This window comes from Panthera uncia (assembly GCF_023721935.1).
Source record: "Panthera uncia isolate 11264 chromosome A1 unlocalized genomic scaffold, Puncia_PCG_1.0 HiC_scaffold_17, whole genome shotgun sequence".
Classification (NCBI taxonomy): domain Eukaryota; kingdom Metazoa; phylum Chordata; class Mammalia; order Carnivora; family Felidae; genus Panthera; species Panthera uncia.
In genome coordinates, this window is record NW_026057577.1 from 73,829,305 (window position 1) to 73,847,055 (window position 17,751).

Genomic DNA, 17,751 nt, shown 5'->3' on the forward strand with positions numbered 1-17,751 from the left:
ATGGGTTATTCTGTAGCAATTAAAAGGAATGGACCAGAGTATAGATAATATATATATAATATATGTATATATATTATATACATATATATAATGTATAATGTATATACATATATATATTATATATACTGTATATATAACAAAAACATTTATGTTTTTATATATAATATATATAATATATATATTATATATAATATATATAACAAAAACATTTATGTTTATGTTTTTATATATTTTATATAATATATATATATATATATATATATATATATATATATATAACAAATATATATATAACAAAAAACATTATAATGTTTACCTGTGGGGGAACAAGGAGGTAAGTGAAAGTGGAGGATGGGGAATTAAGGGAAATAAAACAAGAGATAGAGCTTCTGCTGACCAATGAGAGGATATGAAATAAACTAATTCGTGTAATTTAGATTTTTTAAAATACATTTTACATTTAACCCAATACAGATATGTGTATGTTTAACTGTAATGGATGTTTCACAAATCATTATTTACCTTCATTATGTTCAATATTCCCTACTTTGGTCTTCTTTGATTTTTTAAAATCTTAGTCACAACCCCTAAATTGTTTTCACACCTTGCTAATGAGATAGGACCTGTAGTTGGAGAACTGCACCCCACCTCAGTGAAAAGCACACTGCTCAACACTCTGTGTCTGACAAAGGCTCCAGAACCATTTAAGCACAGATGTTTTTGCAAAGAAAGGAAACAGTTTGCCTCGTTTCCATTTTTTACAGATACATTTTGGATTCAGTTCTATTTCTGTTTGAAGTTTAGAAGTACAATGTTGCAGGCAAAAAATGGTTCCCCCAGAGAAGTCCATGTCCTAATCTTAGGAAACTTTGTATTTGTTACCTTATATGGCAGAGGAGAATTAAATTTGCAGATAGCATTAAGGTTGTCAATAGCCAACGTTAAAATTGGGAGACTATCCTGTGTTATCTAGTTGGGCCCGATGGAGTCACAAAGGTCCTTAAAAGTGGAAAAGGTATGGCACCTGGTGGCTCAGTCAGTTCGGCTCCTGACTTTGACTCAGGTCATGACCTCATAGTTTGTGAGGTCAAGCACTACATTGGGCTTGGGGCTCACCGATGTCAGTGCAGAGCCTGCTTCATATCCTCTGTCCCCCTCTCTCTGTCACTCCCCTGCTTGCACTCTTTCAAAAATAAATAAGAAAACATTAAACAGTGGAAAAGGGGACAGATCAGAAAGATGCAATGTGAACAGGACTCCACTTGCTTTTGCTGCATTGGAAGATGGAAGAAGAGAGCCACCAGCCAAGGAGTGTGGGCTGTGGGTTGACTCTAGAAGCTGGGGGGAAAAACAAAACTAACAAACAACAACAATAACAACAACAACAACAACAACAACAACAACAACAACAAACAAGGACATGAATCTTACCTAGAGCCTAAAGAAAGGAATTCAGCCTTACCAATGCTTTGATTTTAGCTGGTGAAACCAAATCAAACTTCTGGCCTACAGAACTGTAAGACAATAGTTTTGTGTGTTTAAGCCACTAAAATTTGTGGCAATGTGTTACAGCAACAGATGCAAAATAATTTATGAGTACAGTTAGAAAAGCTGGATCTATTCGATTGCTAAGAAACTGGTAACTACAAATCCCATAATTCTAACCTCTGAGGAAGGAGCTCTAAGCTTCAGATAAGTTTTACAAATGCAAGCAGAGTTGCTTGGCAACAAGAAAAATAAACAGTTTCAAGAGAAACCCACAGGAGATTGGAATCGCCAACGTCTTCCTGACTGTGTCTCTTGGTACAAACTTCTGCTTTTTATATGCTTTTAACTACTTTTAAAAATCCAGGGAGCGATTCAAAAGACATGTACAGATCATGATAATTTTTTCAAATATGGGAATTAATGGGGTGGTAAAAATTGAAGAAACAATGGCTCCTGGGGAATCCTTGAGTACTCTAAATCAGCAGATTTATATCTAAACCAGCAGTTACTAATGTCTTTTGGGTCACAGATTCACTTGAAATTTCTTTTTAGAAAAATGTGCATATATACCTATACATATTTTGCATTTGTTTTACTGATGTTACAGCCATCTTAATCTTTATAAGCCCAAGCTCACAATCAGCTTGTCTAAATAGGTATTTTCATGATATTGCATTTGATTTTAGTGAGGGATAAATTTCTTAGGAATCATGCATGTGATTGAGCACACATTAGCACATTAGAAGTAATACCTGTATTCTAGTTAACTATGAGAGACTATATTTTTTTCAAAGGCTCTTTGTTTTTGTGGTCAGTAGTTTCCAGATCTAATACTTCATTGGGAAAGGATGTGGACTCTCAAATACTACAACTGTGAGTGCTGTGGGAGTGATTTTGTCAGCTGCAAGGCTCTGAAGTATCACTTTCAACAGAAGCATTTTGGAAAAGTTCACTATGAAAAATTTGGCCAAGAAGTCCTGAGGGAGAAGCTCCAAGATCACAGTAAGGTACAAGTGGGAAAAAGTAGGGGAAAACTTGGGGTTTTCCCCCACTTTTTCTAAAAAAAAAACACTGCTTTTTATTTGTTGTTTTTGGGTATTAATTCTCTTCATAGAGATTAATTAACAAGAAAGAAATTATAACAAAACTCCAGGTCCTAGGCCACCTGGTGGGATGAAGTAGTTAAAGCGGCATGTCTCAGTCCTGCTATAAAGGATCTGTCTCGTAGGGCTGCTGTTAGGGACACTCAGCAGAGTTCACTGGACACGAGTGTTGTATCCAGGGCAGCTGCTACTGCTGGAATTACTTTTCCAAAATGCTTATGTAGTGACAGGATTCTCACAATCCTAGACTTTTTACTCTTTTTTTTTTTTTAAGTTTCTTTCTTTTGAGAGAGAGAGAGAGAGAGAGAGAGCACGAGCAGGGGAGGGGCAGAGAGAGAGGGAGAGAGATACCTCACAAACTGTGAGATCATGACCTGAGCCGAAACCAAGAGTTGGCTGCTTAACTGACCGAGCCACCCAGGCACCCCTAGAATTTTTACTTTTAATGGAAGCTTAGAGGTAGATAAATATACTTTCCCTCCTTCCTCCACCTCATTTTACAAATGAGGGAACAAAGCCCCGATTAGGTTAAATGATTTTTCTAAAGCCTCCAGAGAGAATAAAAAGAGCCGGGATTTTATTCTTCTGATTTTATAAAACAAAACCTGGTGATATATATATATATATATACATACATATATGTATGTATATATATAGCAGATAGATATATCTTTTTTTCCCAGCACTGTAGTTCTCATGGTTCATCCATTAATCTACAGTAGTTTTCTATCTATATCAAAAGAACTAATGGGCTTTGCTATGTTTTGAAAACACAGAATGAGAATCTCTGTGCTCATGAGTGGGAGCATTTAGTGAGAAGCCAAATCAAGTCCAGCAGATCTTTCAAAGAGCTCTTATAATTCCTATGTTATGTGTTTACTTTTTCTCAGTCTTTACATGACAGGTCAGCCATGGAGACACAGAAGCTCAATTGGGAAAATCTAGAAGAAAGGAATATAAAGCATATGGCTGCAGAAATATCAAAAACCTGTAGGATGTGTTCTAGGCACTTTGGAACCATCCTTAGTCGGGAGAAGCATGAAATACAAGAACATCACTTCACAGCCAGAAAAAGAGGTAAAAGAGAAGCCTGACTCTTTCTCTCTGTGTATATTTACGCAACATAGAAACCATATTTTGATTTTCCCTCAGTGCAAGGCTTTAGGGGTTGTTTCCAGGAATAGGTAATAGAGAACGATAGAGGATGAAACCAGATGTGGCTTGAAACTATCCTCTCTTGGAGTGGCAGGGACGAAGTAAAATTTTGCAAAGCCAAATCTGAAGAAGAAGCTGGGAAACCAAAGTGTCATTCAATGAGACAACACAGTTCATGCAATTCTATGGGCTTTCAGTCAAAAGTGGGACAGCATCAGGAATTCAGGTGGGAGTCGGGTAATGGTCTATCCATGTCAAAAATAGCCACAAAACTAAGATATTACACCTTTTCCTCTCATGTTTGTGGTCTGTGCTCTAAACTAACTTGTGGTTGCTGGTCTATGAAAGAATTTTAATCAATATAAATTTTTTCAGGAAATAATAATTGATTCTGGATACAGAGAGTCACTGGAAAGTAATCATTTTGTGATGAACTTCCCCTAGAGTAGTATATAAGTTGGATATTATGTTTCAAGCAAAAGAATCAAAGTTTCAAAAAAAAAAACCCCACATAATCTGTTAACTTGGCATAATTGATAAAACTTAAACAAGAGGCTATGTATCCCTTGAGTGTTGATATAAAGTCTCTTGTTACTGATTATTTCTGAGTATGTTCTGATTTCCATTATGATTTCTTCTGTGATACATGATTTATTTAAAATATGTGGTTCTTAAAATTTCTTAAAGCAAGGAGTATTTTTAGTTATTTTGTTACTGACTTCTCATTTAGTTGCATGGTGGCCTGAGAATGTAATCTGTGGGACGTTAGTTGTCTGAAATGTGCTGAGTTTTATCTATAGCCGAGTATATATTCAATTCTTTCTTGTTAACATTATTTATTTATTTTGAGACAGAGACATAGCGAGGGGGGTGGGGTGGGGGGAGAGGGAGAATTCCAAGAGGGTTCTGCACTGACAGTACCAACTTGGGGCTCAGTCTCATGAACTGCAAGATCATGACCTCAGCCAAAACTAAGAGTTGTATGCTTGACCAACAGAGCCACCCTGGCGCCCTGAGTGTGTATTCAATTCTTGTGAATGTTCCATATGTGTTTGAAAAAGAAAGTCCAGTTGAAAGTTCATTCCAGAGAGAATTAGTGAATTCTTTAAGGCACTTGAGCCCTTTTCTAGCCAGAGGCCACTCTAAAATGAATTCTCGGGGTGCTAGGGTGGGTCAGTCGGTTAAGCCTCTGACTTTGGCTGAGATCATGATGTCTCAATTTGTGGGTTTGAGCCCCATGTCAGGCTCTGTGCTGACAGCTCAGAGCCTGGTGCCTGCTTCAGATTCTGTGTCTCCTTTTTCTCTCTGCCCTTCCCCTTCTCATGCTCTGTCTCTATCTCTCTCTCAAAAGTAAAAAAAATAAACATTAAAAAAATATTTTAATGAATTCTCAGTGATAATATGAATTTATTGTATAAACCTGAATGAGGGCCACTTTGTGACTGCAGATACTTAGGGATTGTTTTCCTGATCCTTCCAATGCAAAAGTTATGAAAATTTCTTTGCTGTTGAAGGGGATCAGGATATGCCAACCCTAATTATGCCAATTTGGTGTATTGATTATTTGGAGCCAAGGCAGTTGAGAAACAGTAAATACAAGAACTCCCTGCTCTCCCCCTTTCTGCCTAAAAGCAAGCCATAAATTCTCTCTCTCTCCTGTACTGAGATGAAGAGAGTAGCCTTTATCACTGATAACCTAGAGCCGGCACATGAGTGTTTCCAAACAAACCTTAATAGTTTTCTTAATAGTTAATAGAACTTAATAGCTCCCCCTGTGTATTTCCTAGTCACCTTCCCACAATTTATTGGCCTTCAAAGCTCCTGACTCCCTTCCTTCTGTCTACTCACTTCTCCACAACATATTATATTTTAAGTGGCATACAAACCCCCAAGTCTCACTGCTACTTTGAATTTTCATTTCTTTTCTGTAAAGAGACCTATGCACATTAAAAAAATATATTAGCATCAGTAAAATTTGAATGCCTCTTCTCCTGTTAATCTGCTTTTCTCAGTTTAGTTCACATGCTCCATTCGTTGAACCTAGCAATTCAGTTATTCACTTCCTTCTCGTGAAGGATGTGGTTAGTCTTGTCAGCTCTTCTGGCTCAAAACACACACCTACGATGTCCCCATTTAAAAAAAAAAGTACTATCTCCTGATTTTTAGGTGTTGGCTCAGTTTTTTCTTTTTGAAAACACTGTGCAGGCCAAACCAAACATTCTGTAGGCAGAATATAGCCTCTGGACTGACGGTTTGAGACCTTTAATAGATGGTTTAACTTGGAATTCTGTGCCTTGGGGTCATTTTGTTGAAACTTGTTAACATATATGTTTTTCACTTAGGAACTTAAAATGATTGAGGAAATTGGAGCAAAGATTTTTTTCCTCATACAAGAATGTCTGAATATCTGTTCAGCCATTTCTCTATAGAGACCTAGGGTTCAATGTCAGCTAAGTCTGGTGGGAGTGAAGTTTGCTGTTCACCTGATGCTCTACCAGCAGAGTCAGTTTCCCTGTTATTACAACTAGATAGTCCTGGTGATTGACTAGATGTAATTTACGTATAAAATTAGATTCTTGCCTTAGACACACACATCTTTTTCTGTACAGTGAATATCAAATACTGGCCATTTCTCTATGCAGCCCAAATGTCTACAGGATTTTCACCTCATAATATGTTGGAGTGTAAAAGTCCCCAAGAGCTACAGAGATTTGCAGATAAAAATATCCGCCCTGCCTCTGGTCATCTGAGCACTGCATGTGTGGCTGAAATTGGGGCCCTGTTCAAGCTGATCCAGGATTGCTTTCCGGTGCCGGCCTCCCGAGTGATCCAGGTAATCTGAGCCAGGCCACACAGCCCTAAGGAAGCCATTCCTTCCTCATGGAGGCAATGAACGTCAACCGGGCAAGGCCACATGTTCAAAGGCCAGTGTTGCCTTCTGCATGGGGTGACACAGCTCGCAAGGAGCTCTTTGAAATGCCAGGGCAGGCTTCAGGCTGGTGGAGCAGGCACTCAACCATGCGACAGCTGGAGTCCATTAAGGTTGGCAATTTTTGCCCAAGGGATGAAAGTGCCTTTACATTGGCAAGACCAAAGAATTGGCTTACACTTGACTGATATTTGTAAATGCTTAAGGGAATTTCAGGCAAAGGAGGTGAGCCTGTCCCCCAGGGCCCTGTTTCATGCTTGAGCAATCTGCCTGTGGAAGTAATTAGGTGCTGCGCTGATGGGCTCCCTGTCAACTTAAAGACAACTCGCTGAGTCCAGGAACAGTTGTCCAGAGAGCACAGAAAATTTCCTTGAAGAAAAATGGCCTGAACACAGGAAAGGAATCCAAATAGCAATGATGGTATGATTTCCCTCCCGTCCCGTTATTATTATTTTTACCATTAATACTGTCGCTGAATACTCTCTCATCTGTGTTTAGAGAAAAAAATACAGGGCAGTTCTGTGGGCATTTTATTTCGATAATTTTTCCACTCTTTCGTTTTAAAATGCACACATGGGGTGCCTGGCTGCCTCACTAGTTGGAGCGTGAGACTCCATCTTGGGGTCATGAGTTTGAGCCCTCCCTGGGTGTAAAGATTGCTTAGAAAAATTAAAAAAATAAAAAAATAAATCTTTTGAAATGATGCCAAGAAAACTACAAATGCACATATATTTGTTATAAGATCATCTTTCAGCCATAAACTTATTTAAAAGCAAAAATGATTTTTAATGTAACTCAGTAGCAAATATGATTTATGAGGATGATTAAATTCTTCCTTCAGATAGCTATGGCAATGCCTGAATATGAAACAATGTATTTTCTTCTACAGAGATAAGAGTCAGCGTTCTATTCTAGTCCTGCCTGATGCTTGCCAAAAACAGGGGCCAATGATTGATTAAGTTGCAGAATTGTTGTGCCCTTTAGTCCATTCTTGGATAGTGACAGTACACATTAGTGTATTAAGAACTCTCAGATTAAAGATGCTAAAAACTACATTTCCCATATTCCTCTGTCACTATAATTTCCTCTTCTTTTTTTTTTAAGAGAAAGAGAGAGAGTGAGCACACATGTGAGCTGAGGAGGAGCAGAGGAGCAGAGAGAGAGAGAGAGAGAGAAAGAGAGAGAGAGAAAGAGAATCCCCAAGCAGGCTTCATGCTCAGCATGGAGCTTGATCCCACAACCCTGGGATTATGACCTGAGCCGAATTCAAGAGTCGGATGCTCAAACAACTGAGTCACCCAGGCGCCCCTGTCACTGTAACTTCTAATGGGAATAGGTTTTGTAAATTAGTTGCACTAGTGAGAACCGTGTTAGGAACAGAGTTAAGTTGGGGTAGAGCTGGTAGGGCATGAGACACCTATTTTAGTCTTCATGATTAGCAGATACAGAATGACTCTGGAGCCAAGCATTGAAATGTTTTCTAACTTCATGTGAAATCACAGTGTCATTTGTGTGTCACAGTCTACCTTTGACAGATTGCTTTTGCCTTATTCGGGACATGACGGTTACCAAATCATAGGTAACAGGTTTCTTTGCTGCTAAAGAGATTCCTGGGGGAACCTTGCAACCTGAAGTTTTCCTGGAGTGCTAAAGAAGGCAATAAAGTACAGTTAATTCCTTCCAGTTTGACTTTTATAAAATTATATTTAGAGAGAGATTTGAGATAAATTCTCAGTAATTATAATTACAGAACACTTATTAAAAAGCATTCAAGATCTATTTAGAAACAAGGAAAAGTAACATCCCCCAGAAACCTCAGTCACTTGTGGTTCTAGCTCTCACAGGTTGGGTCTGTGTTAGGACACTTATGCCAGTGGCACCTGTCTAGCTGTTCATTGACAACTGCTAGGTGTGAGCTTCAGGCTTCACAGTGGTGAATTTGATTCCTGCCCCTGTAGGTTCCATACAGTCTAGTGGCTTTCAGGCAGAAAGAGTCTGAGAACTAGCAGCTCTCTGTCTTTGTAAGGATTTTCAGGATTTTTTGGAAAATTATGCTTTCTTTTTCATAGCTGAACCTAAATTCTCAGTAGACCGTGATAGATTGCTTTCTCCTTCTTCTGTTCCGCCCCCCCCTCCCCAGGGTGAAGGGGGTTAAACTGCACATATTTAAGCTATTCCACAATGTTAATTGACCCTAAAATGCTACAACTTGAAATTTGTGCTTCCCTCAAGGTTAGTTTAGGTTTGACCCACATTAAATCCTTCGTCTTCACAGGGTGGTTCTTATATAAAGGGGACTGACACCCAAGGATACTCAGAGATTGACATCGTGTTGTTCAGTGATGTGTTTGCCAATGTGAACGATTGCAAAAAACAACTGAGAGAAGCGCTGGATGCTCTGAGGGAAAACTTAAAGCAAACATCACGTGGAAACAGGTCTGGGTGAAGGTGTTGCTGTGAATTCTTTTCTTCCACAGGTGGAAACGTCAGCTAAGGGAAATTCTTAGCTTGGTACAAAAGGGCATTATTGAGCAACCATTACTTCTGTATGCTAACATTAAATTTTTGAGAGAAAACTTGGAAAGATTGCCCCAGAGGCATTTTTTTTAAGACTTCTAGCTGAACTTTCAATGAAATTTCACGAATTTGAGATTCTACGATTTAAGGACTAATTATGTTTTCCCCAGTGCACCTTTATTTAATTTCCATCCCCTAGCTGAAACCTGACTCTGAGGAATGCAAACAGGAAGGGGTGGGAAAGGTGCCTCCAAGTACCAAGAGTCTTTGAGGCACATTTGTCTGATAAACATTCCCTTCAGCTATATCCTGGGGTCTCTTGCTGATGTGGCTTTGCTGACATTACACACAATGTCTCTTTGCTCCAAATGTTGAACTAATCAGACCTGGCAGGGTTTTTTTTTTTTTTTTTTTTTTGTTTGTTTGTTTGTTTTGGTAAGTTCCAGAAAGAAAAAAGGAAAGAAATGCAAACACCTTGACATGTTATTATTTATTTTTCTCTTTCATTTTTACACATCCTGTTATTTTTTTCAGTATAGTGAATTGTGGATAAAGAGAAACGCAAATATCCATGTTGTAAAATAAAGAAAGCATTTTTCCTGAGAAAAACAAACCAAGCTATGTGTCACTTTTTCTAAAATAAGATCAATGTTTTAAAACAATGTCCCAGAACTGTTTCTTAATTTAAATAATAGATTCATTACCAAGTCTTCGCTTCAAATGAGTATGGAGAAGTAGCTTGAATGTGTCTTTATTGAAACATACTACCTTCAGGAATACCAAACACCTACTAAATTGTGGTAGTTAGCGAAAGACTTCAGATGAATGGCATGATGGTGACAATAGTGACTGACATCCTTTGGGTTGGAAAGGCAGAAAGGGAAATGATGGAGTTTCACATACAATTACACTTTGGATGGAGAAAGACCACCTTTAAGAAAAAAGAAAACAAACAGGAGAAATAGGAGAATGTGTTTTTCATTTTTATCCATTGTTTCTTCCAAGTTTTCCCCATTAAATTTGTAAACTAAAGGTTGCATCATACTATTGTTATTATTATTTATCAAAACAGAATGTTAATGTACTCTAAGGCACATTAAAAATAAGAGTTAGGCTGTATTCTTTCCATGGTAACCTTATTTGGAAACACAATATTTGTTTTTCATTGTTAGGTCATTTTCTATACTCCTTGCCCACCCAACTTCAAAGAACCTTATGGATTCACTCTCCCTAATGCTTTTTCCCCTCTTCCATATCTCAGCTGCCCTTCACTTGGAAAAAACAGCTCTTGAAAGTCTTTACTTTTTAGATTTCCAGAAGGAATTTTGAAGTAGAACCCATGAAAAATAACAACCCTGAAAACCATGGTTCATTTACTCTAATTGTTCCTGACTAAAAACAAGCAAACTCATTTTCTCATCTATGTTCCTTCTATTCTTTTAATTCATTAAGTAATTTAATTGAAAAGTCTTCAAAGTTGAACTGAGTTCCCAGGTAACCACCATCTTTCTTTTGCACCTTTTAAATGCCTGTTCATTTTCACTCACTCTGAGTGATTTTTCAAGGGACTAATGGTTTTAATTCAGCCCAGAATGTATTTTATCCCATATTTTGTTTGGTTGAATGGTTCCTGTGGCTAAAAAGGAGCATATTTTCTGAGAAGTAAGACTTAGAGGCAAACTGAGAAAAGAGGACTGTGAAGTCAGGAAAAGAGGCAGATTGTCCAAGGGTGCTGTTTGGTACTGATATCTGAATGGAGCAGCCGCTTTTTCTGGCTTTCTTCTCCACTACTCAGAGCAACTAAGACCATACCACAATTCATTTGAAGGGAAAATTGAATTAAAAATGGAGAAGAAGCAGATATGTGGGTCTGACAGTTGGTTTTGACTCCCACCCACTGAGAGAGTAGAGTTTATTGTTTCAGTTGATGCCTGGTTTTTGGTGATATATTGTTTGTTGCTGTTATTTTTAAAGCTATTCAGTTACTTTATTTTGAGAGACGGGTGTGAGAAAAACTCGTTCTTTTCCTTTGAAACTAGTCTATATCTTAATCTACCAGTAACAGCAACTGTTCTATGTCAGTCACTTTCTGGGCCCTGCTTATGAATGAAATCTCAGGAGACTTGCCCAATAAGCCCAAGTTACTGGAAATCATTTACATGCCAGAGGTATTGTGCGCCTCTCTTTACACATGAGTGTGTTTATTATTAAAAAACCACAATGGGAAAACATACTCTCAGCTTTTAAGGAGATGGTGCTATAAAGTGTCACACCTATAATAATTATGTTATAATTGGAATTTCTCCAGATTATCTCTTATTTCTTATTGCACTGATTTAGAAGTCTTGAAAACAAGAATCTCTCTTTCATTATATTATCCAGTCAGAGCATCTTAAAGCTCTCCTCTGAAAAATAGTCTTTTAAAATTACATTGCTGGGTGGCTGGGTGGCTCAGTCAGTTAAGCATCTGACTCTTGATTTTGACTCAGGTCATGAACTCATGGTTTGTGGGTTTGAGCCCTGCATCAGGCTCTGTGCTGACAGTGTGGACCCTGCTTAGGATTCTCTGTCTCCCTCTCTCTGCCCCTCCTCTGCCCACACTGTCTCTCTAAATGAATAAATAAATAAATAAAGTCAGATTGGAGGACTTGGAGTTGTCTTGATAAGACATGGACAAGACATGGCATGTTCATGGACTGGGTTGACAAGAATAGGAAGTGGCAAATAATATCACCTGAGGACTCCTGAACAAGCACTGCTATGACCCATGCCTCTTTTCTACTAATAAGATTAGCAAAAATCTTTTGGAATACTCATTGGACAGTAATGTGTATGTAAGGTAGCCTAAGATAGTGACATTCTCATTAACCTTGACCCATTTTAGAACTCTGAACTCCTCAGTGGATTTAATACTTCATTCAAACTCTCTGGTATACACAACAGTAAAAACTTCACATACCAAAGGCCATGTCTCCTATAGCCCTGTCTCTTGGAATTTCTAGTGATTTTTTAAGATTAAAGCCAGGACACGTGCATAAAAAAATCTTAGATGCTTCAGCTGATGTTCTTTTTCCAAGTGGATAGAATAAGAACTGATTACCCAAGTAACACCTCAAACCCATTAAATAAAAATGTTTGGAGGCCAGAGCATCTGTACTTTTTAAGGATCCCCAGGTGATTCTAATATGCAACCAAGTTGGGGAACCACTGTTACAGCCTGGTATGTTCACCAAGGTCTTTGCCCTAGTCCTTGTCTCCTCAGCTCTTAAGACTGAACCCTCATCCATGTTGTCTCATTCGGGCAAAACTATCACCAACCCCATTCAACTCTTGAAGACATTCTGCTTTATTTCTTCAGCCATGCCTGTCTCAAGCATCTTCAGAATTCAGCAGATGTTTGGAGGGAAAAGCAGGTCATATTTCAGATTCAACTCTCCACCCTTCCCTTTTGATCAGGATTGTGGCCTCCAAGTCTCTTAACATTGCATAAATCCCCTGAACTAGAAAGAGTTCTGCTGGTTTCTTTACCCCAGAAGCTTCTCTTCACACAAACAAAATCCATGTTTTCAGCCTCGTGTCTATTCCCCAAATCAGTGTATGTCCCCAGAAAGGAAAAAGCAGAGTTTCTGTCAACCTCTCCATAATCTGCTGTCCCCACCCTCATGGAATCTCAGCCTTTCTAGCTTCATCAACTCCCTGATGCCCCTCAAATACGTTTATATGTGGTTTTGAAAATCTAATTTTCTAGTTGTTCTGAATGAGCATCAATCTTCCACAGACTACTTCATTATACCCAGAAGTAGAAGTCTGATTTCTTTTAAAATATATTACTTAATCATATTCATGGTTAACAATATCTTGTGCCCCAATCTATATTCAGATAATAATTCACTTAAACATTACTTCTTAATCACCTACTACATGTCAGATATTAGGGACAGGGCAGTAAATAAAACAAACACAGCTCCTGCCTTTGTTCAACCAACACTCCAATATAAGAGAAATAAGCAAATAATGCCAAGTGGTAACTAAATGCTGTGAAGAAACATAAAACAGGGTAAGGGAACAGGGAATAGGGAGGGAGCTCTTGTTTTAAAGGGTGGCCAGGGAATGCCAAACAGTGCAACGAAGACTGAAGCCTTGTGGAGTATCTTCCATCAATGTACTCTAGGTATAGGAATAGCAATTGCAAAGACCCTGAGAAGGGAACATTCCTGGAATGTTTAAGAAATAGCCAGGAGAGTAGCAGGGCTAGAATAAGGGGAAGGGTGGTTGAAAATCATCTCAGTTTCTTTTTTCTCTACTATTTCTCATGCCATGTCTTGTTCCTTTGTTAAGGATCCTAATGGGAAAGAGAGCACCATTGTCTTTAAGATTCAATTTTTTATGTACTGAAGGTCTTCACAATCATTCTTTTGAGATCATGGCCTGCTATGATGTCCTGGGGCATGCACCCTCCACAGGTAAGGTTTATTTTTTTTGTTTCACATGAAGCCTTAAAATGACTGCTTATTCAACATGTATTTATAGAGGACTGAGGACATCCAGACATAGCAGTGAAGTAGGAGTAGGGAACCAGGCTGCTTGTCGTAGTGAAACATTTAGTGTTGTTAGGAGACATTTTTTTTTTTTCCTGCAGCACATAAACACCATGCATCTGTCTGCCACCAGTTTTTAATTTAAGAAGTGTGATCAAGTATTAACTATTTGTCCAGGATAATGGAGTAGAGAAAGAGCACAAACGAAGTATGGACATGGCTTGCAGGGAGCTGCTGCTTGTAGCAGGAATCCCTATGTGAGCCTAAGCTGGGTTTGCCCCAGGATTCAGGCACAATCTGGCTGACTCAGGAGGGAAACTGAGACTTCCCCAGTGGGAAAGATGGGTTAGGAACATAACTTTGGTCCAAACTCAACAGACCAGTATTGCAGAGAAAGGTGTTTAGTACTCAGCACCATTGGCTCATGCCTGTCTCTTGGAGAAAGACTTCAATAAAATTTGAGGGAAAACTAGACGAGCTGTTTCCTGGATGTCTGCTATGGCAGGCAGAGCTCAAGTCAGCACAACTTTGCAGCCTGAGTGGTAGAATGCAGCTCTGGGGTTATTGTGTGAACGAGGAAGGGGTCCAGAGGGCATGAGGAGCCAAGAAGTCACCCTCACTGTGACCTGAGAAGATGCAAGAACAGGCCTCTCTCCTTCAGGGTCTTACTTCCCCACTACTGGCCCGAAGAGTTGTGCCTTTGGCAGGCATGGCCACCCCGATGGCATAACTGTTTTTGGTGGGACCATCAGTGCTTTTGGTAACAGCAGCTACAGAAGACATCAAACAGCACAAATGATCAAGAGAAGATGATAATGGCAAATATCATGTGGTATAGAAAGAAAAAGTCTGCAAGCACATGTGAGATAGTCCATGAGGGCATCTTAAATAGGGGAGGAATTTGAAGAAACTCCTTAAAGAAATGGGAAGTGAAAAGGACAGAGTCATAGAATGATATTGTGATGGCTACTGTGATGTTATTTTTATCCCTAAGATGTGCTATCTGAAATGAGATATGAAATACAGAATTTAGTCATACTTATAAAAAGAGGGGAATAAAGTATCTCCATTAGGCAAGAAGATTAAGGCCCTGTTATCAGCTCCTCAAAATCCATATGTTGAAACCCTAACCTTCAGTGTGATGGTATTATGAGGAGAGGCCTTTGGGGAGGCAATCAGGTTTGGATGAGGTCATGGGGAATGGACCCCCAGGATGGGATCAGTGCCCCTCAAGGAAGAGAAGGAGACACAAGAACTTCCTCTTGGGGCCATGTGAAGTTACAGCAAGAAGGTAGCCAACTGCAAGCCAAGAAGAGATCTGTCACTAGGAACCAAATCTACTGGCACCTTGATCTTGGACTTCCTAGCCTCCAGAACTGTAAAAAAATAAGTTTCTGTTGTTTAAGCCATGCAGTCTGTGATATTTTGTTATAGTAGCCCCAGCGGAGGCCCAGATGACTAAGTGATTTATGCAAACGTAAGTATATTCTCCAGAGAACTTGGGTGTTGAGTGTAGGCTTCTGCTTGACTTAGAACATTTATGTATGTATTCTCTTTGTGTCAATAGGTGGTACTAAAAGTACCATAGCAAATCATGAGCCAATATATGAGCAGTGATCCTCCTGTAGCTTAGCAGGACATATCAAATATTTTCACTGATCTATTCACTTATTTATCCCATTCAACCATTATTTGTGGAATATCTACCATGTGCTATTAAATACTTACAATGAAATAGATAGGAGATCAAGATTGTTGTTCTTTTGGAGCTCACATTTTGTAGAGGAGAGATTCCTAACCTTGAAATATCTGTTATTCCCTAAGGCTCCAGTCTATCTGTCTATCTGTTATTCCCTAAGGCTCTATCTCTATGTCTTTGCCCACTGTTTCCATTGATTTTTTAAGTTTATTTAAGTAATCTCTACACCCAACATGGGGCTGGAACTCACAACCGTGATATCTAGAGTCACATGCTCTCCTGACTGAGTCAGCCAGGCACCCCCAGTGATACATTTTCTTAACCTGCCCCATCCTATACTCTATCTTAAAGTTTCTGCTCAACCTTCAAGACTCAACTCAGCACCAGCTCAACTTGCTTCTCTAATTATTCCTAGACCTGACTCTTCTGCTTTCCCACAGAATCCTCCCTATATCTCCACCACAGCATGATCCTCTATACTGTCACTATGTACAGGTTTGGCTTCCCACAGTGTTTTGAGCTCCATGAGCATAAGATTTGTCTTTGTTCCTGGTACTGTATTATCCAATAACTATTCATGGAATAAAAAGAATTATTAAACATAACATTGGTCCTACCCTCTCAGCCAGACCCCAGAGGAACAGGTTGACTTTCTTGAGCTAGTTCTTTTACTAATCAGCACTGTTGGACAATGTGCTCCTCACATTAAAATTCTCTTCTTTTGTGCTGTAATTTGTTAATGCACATGCAATACATGCCTGCCACGGTCTAGAAACTGTGTTACCACTGGGTACAAACATGAATAAGACATGATGAAGTTTATAGTCTGGAGGGGAAAACACATGCATAGGCTATTTTATTTTGTGTTGTTTGTTTATTTATTTTGAGAGAGTGAGAGAGAGAGAGAGCAGGAATGCACTAGCTGGGGAGGGGCAGAGAGAGAGAGGGAGAGAGAGAATCCCAAGCAGGCTCCATACTGTCAGTGCAGAGATGGACACGAGGCTTGATCTCATGAACTGTGAGACTGCCCTGAACCAAAATCAAGAAGTAGACGCTTGACCAACTGAGCTACCCAGGTGCCCCATAAATAGGTCATTTTAATATAACATCATCTGTAATAAGACAGAAGTATAGGGAACTCTGAAATAAGGTTACCAGGAAAGGGAATGTGACATCTTGGTCTATACTGCAGTGTTAGTTAAGCCTTCTTGGCTCTGATAATCTTGCTGATCCTGTAAGACTTTTTTAAAGTGCTATGATTTATCCAGCACTTATTATATGCCATACATAATTCTCATTGCCCTAAAATTAATCTCATTAAATGAATCCCATTTGGTTTGCAAAAAAACAAACAAAACAAAACAAAACAAACACCTAAAATAATGACCCTCTCTCCAGTTTACATATTTAAAAAAAATTGAGCCTTAGAAAATTTAAGCAAACTACCCACAGTTTTGTAGCCAGTATGTGCAAGGCCTGGGATATAAATCCAGGTCCTTCACACTGTCTAGATCCTGTGTAGACTGATACAATGTCAAAGTTCTATAATGGGAAGAATACACTGGGCTTGAAGCCAAATCCCAGATCTATTTTATATTATCTATGAGACCTTAGGTAAATCATGGAAATCTCAAACCTCATTTTTTTAAATCTAAAAAACAGAGATATTGCAAGAATTAAAATATGAGATTCAATTTGAAATCATGTAGCAAAATGCTTATTAGCTCAATGAATATTTATTTAAAAAGATGATTCTAGGGGCGCCTGGGTGGCTCAGTCGGTTAAGTGGACGACTTCGGCTCAGGTCACGATCTCGCGGTCCGTGAGTTCGAGCCCCGCGTCAGGCTCTGTGCTGACAGCTCAGAGCCTGGAGCCTGTTTCAGATTCTGTGTCTCCCTCTTTCTGACCCTCCCCCGTTCATGCTCTGTCTCTCTCTGTCTCAAAAACAAATAAAACATTAAAAAAAAAAAGATGATTCTATCTCCTTATGTCTTACCATAGGCTCATAAAGCTTTTGTATTTGTGCAAATTAATTCTTTCTCTTGTGTGCAGACTTCAAAAGCACAATTGTTAGCCAACAGCAGTTCGTTGGAAATTGTCTTGAGGATTTGAGGCTGTATCAGTAGCTCTTGAGCTAAAATGTCTCCCAGAGGAGATAAACATATTTTTACACTGGCTTCTAAGTCCCCTAAGTTCTTGAGCACAGCTGTGTGAAATGAACTGAAAAATCCTGAAATTGTTATGTAACCCTGCTTTTCTCCACTGATGATGGGGAGTGGATTTTACAGGACAACAACAATCCAGCAATTCAGACAAATCTTA

At 39.0% G+C, this 17,751-nt stretch overlaps 1 protein-coding gene across 2 annotated transcripts in view; it reads left to right on the forward strand.

Moving 5' to 3' along the window:
- Positions 1-745: 745 nt before the first annotated feature.
- LOC125934323 (uncharacterized) overlaps positions 746-17,751 on the forward strand; it is a 25,070-nt gene continuing 8,064 nt past the window's right edge. Inside the window, exons 1-6 of one of the 2 annotated variants that reach the window (XM_049647640.1) lie at positions 746-1,803; positions 2,307-2,495; positions 3,482-3,668; positions 6,389-6,579; positions 8,951-9,111; positions 13,531-13,655. In XM_049647640.1, coding sequence (XP_049503597.1) covers positions 2,337-2,495; positions 3,482-3,668; positions 6,389-6,579; positions 8,951-9,111; positions 13,531-13,655 — 823 coding nt within the window. In that variant the 5' untranslated portion in view covers positions 746-1,803; positions 2,307-2,336. Of the gene's footprint in view, positions 1,804-2,089; positions 2,496-3,481; positions 3,669-6,388; positions 6,580-8,950; positions 9,112-13,530; positions 13,656-17,751 lie in introns of those variants that run through there. The other variant, XM_049647641.1, reaches the window with a different exon arrangement.